The sequence below is a fragment of the Sphaeroforma arctica genome (genome assembly GCF_001186125.1).
Source record: "Sphaeroforma arctica JP610 unplaced genomic scaffold supercont1.975, whole genome shotgun sequence".
Classification (NCBI taxonomy): Eukaryota; class Ichthyosporea; order Ichthyophonida; genus Sphaeroforma; species Sphaeroforma arctica.
This window is the reverse complement of record NW_014039583.1, coordinates 12740-14780: the sequence shown is the minus strand read 5'-3', so window position 1 is coordinate 14780 and position 2041 is coordinate 12740. Positions and strand designations below refer to the sequence as shown.

The following is a 2041-nucleotide window of genomic DNA, read 5'->3' as shown; positions in this document are numbered from 1 at the left end:
TCGATATGTTTTTATGTATACCTTATTTGTAGATGCTTTGATCATTGTTTCTCATCGACGAGGTTATTTCAAACGTAGCCATTCTAAATGCGTAGCTTAAGAATTTATCGATGCCAGTTTGCATGATCCAAAACGGTGTTTTCGCATAAATAACCATCGATCTCTGCAGCTCATTCATACATATACATAGCACTCATCCATTCAACGTTCTGCACCTCTGCAGGAACGTTTCAGTTTTTATAAATTATGGCAATTCACAGGACCAGGTTTCCTAATGTGCATCGCATATGTGGATCCAGGTAACATCGAATCGGATCTTCAGGCCGGTGCACAAGGCGGCTATCAATTACTTTGGGTCCTATTTTGGTCTACAATCGTCGGGTATGTGGTATTGTGACTAAGAATACATTGGGTCCTAATTTGTTCTACAGTCGTAGGGTGTGTGGTATTGTGGCTAGGATCCGATTCATATATGCTGAACTCAAACAGCAATCTTGACCCCGATGGTGGCCTATGGTAGTTGAATCGGTGACTTTCCTGCTGACAAGTGTGCCATACCTACTGAACTGGCTATGCTGGACTGCAATTGTGTTCTCTTTCCTATCGTGTAGAGCTAGTAGAAAGCGTTGATGAAGTTAGCTCGAATTGCCATTCATAGCTTCAATCTTGTACGGCGACGTTCGGGTCTGTGCTGTTTCTGCTGCCCATTATGACATAACTAGATCTTAGTTACCATTTCAGTCCACATTCTTCTGCTCCCCATTATGACATAACTAGGTCTTAGTTGCCATTTCAGTCCACATTCTTCCAATATAAGGTGTCGATTCTAATCATCCGAGTTCATCTAACTATTGAATCACACCGTTTATCTAACTATTGAATCACACCTTTCATCTAACTATTGAATCACACCTTTCATCTAACTATTGGATCACACCTTTCATCTAACTATTGAATCACACATTTCATCTAACTGTTGAATCACACCTTTCATCTAACTATTGGATCACACCTTTCATCTATCTATTGGATCACACCTTTCATCTAACTATTGAATCACACCTTTCATCTAACTATTGAATCACACCTCTCATCTAACTATTGAATCACACCTTTCATCTAACTATTGAATCACACCTTTTATCTAACTATTGGATCACACTTTCCATCTCACTAATAGACCCCCGAATACAACTTCAGTGCCATTAACCATGGTGCCGGTATTATCTCGCATCTCTTATGCCCAATCTTCAGCACACAACCCCGAGTCCTGATACAGTGTTTTGGCAACAACAATGCAAATTCTGTGTCTTGTTATGAAAAACGCTTTAAACCCATCAAACTTTGATCCCATTGCTAATTGATGCCTTTTGTAGTGCCTTGCTGCCAAAGCTGAAGTAGTGGTTGTCGTCTGCTTATTATATTGCAACATCTGTCAATCGATATACCGACTTCTTCTATTGCGCAAAACGAGATTTACTGCAATCATTTCAATCCGAGATACACCATATATACATCATCGTGTAAACACAGGCCTGTATATACATCATCGGGCAAACACAGGCCTCTATATACATCATCGTGCAAACACAGGCCTGTTTCAAATATAAACCGCCACAGCTAGAGTAGTCACTCTCGTCCTCATTCTCATCAAATCAAAAGCCGCTTTTCCATCCGTGTTCCTATTATTATTTTTTATAAAAAGGGGCATAATGGAAACCTAATGTGACTTGTCTAACGCAATAAACCATTTTTTTGTTGAACTAATAGAGGTATGATGCAATGCCTAGCCGCCAGAGCTGGCGTGGTCACTGGCAAACATCTGGCGCAATTGTGCAGGGAAGAGTACCCACGAGTCCCTAGATATGCATTGTGGATCATGACAGAATTAGCCATCATTGGAAGTGATATCCAGGTAATTTATATGTATGTTTATATGTATATATATATATATATATATATATATATATATATATATATATATATATTATATATATTATTATTATTATTATTATTATTATATATATATATATATATATAT

General features: G+C 38.2%; 1 protein-coding gene across 1 annotated transcript in view; it reads left to right on the top strand.

Moving 5' to 3' along the window:
* The first annotated feature begins 222 nt into the window (after nt 1-222).
* The window catches only part of SARC_09511 (hypothetical protein), a 10963-nt gene continuing 9144 nt past the window's right edge, over nt 223-2041 (top strand). The window contains exons 1-2 of the mRNA XM_014296469.1: nt 223-381; nt 1771-1915. Of these exons, the coding sequence (XP_014151944.1) occupies nt 275-381; nt 1771-1915 (252 nt within the window). The 5' untranslated portion in view covers nt 223-274. The remainder of the gene's footprint in view (nt 382-1770; nt 1916-2041) is intronic.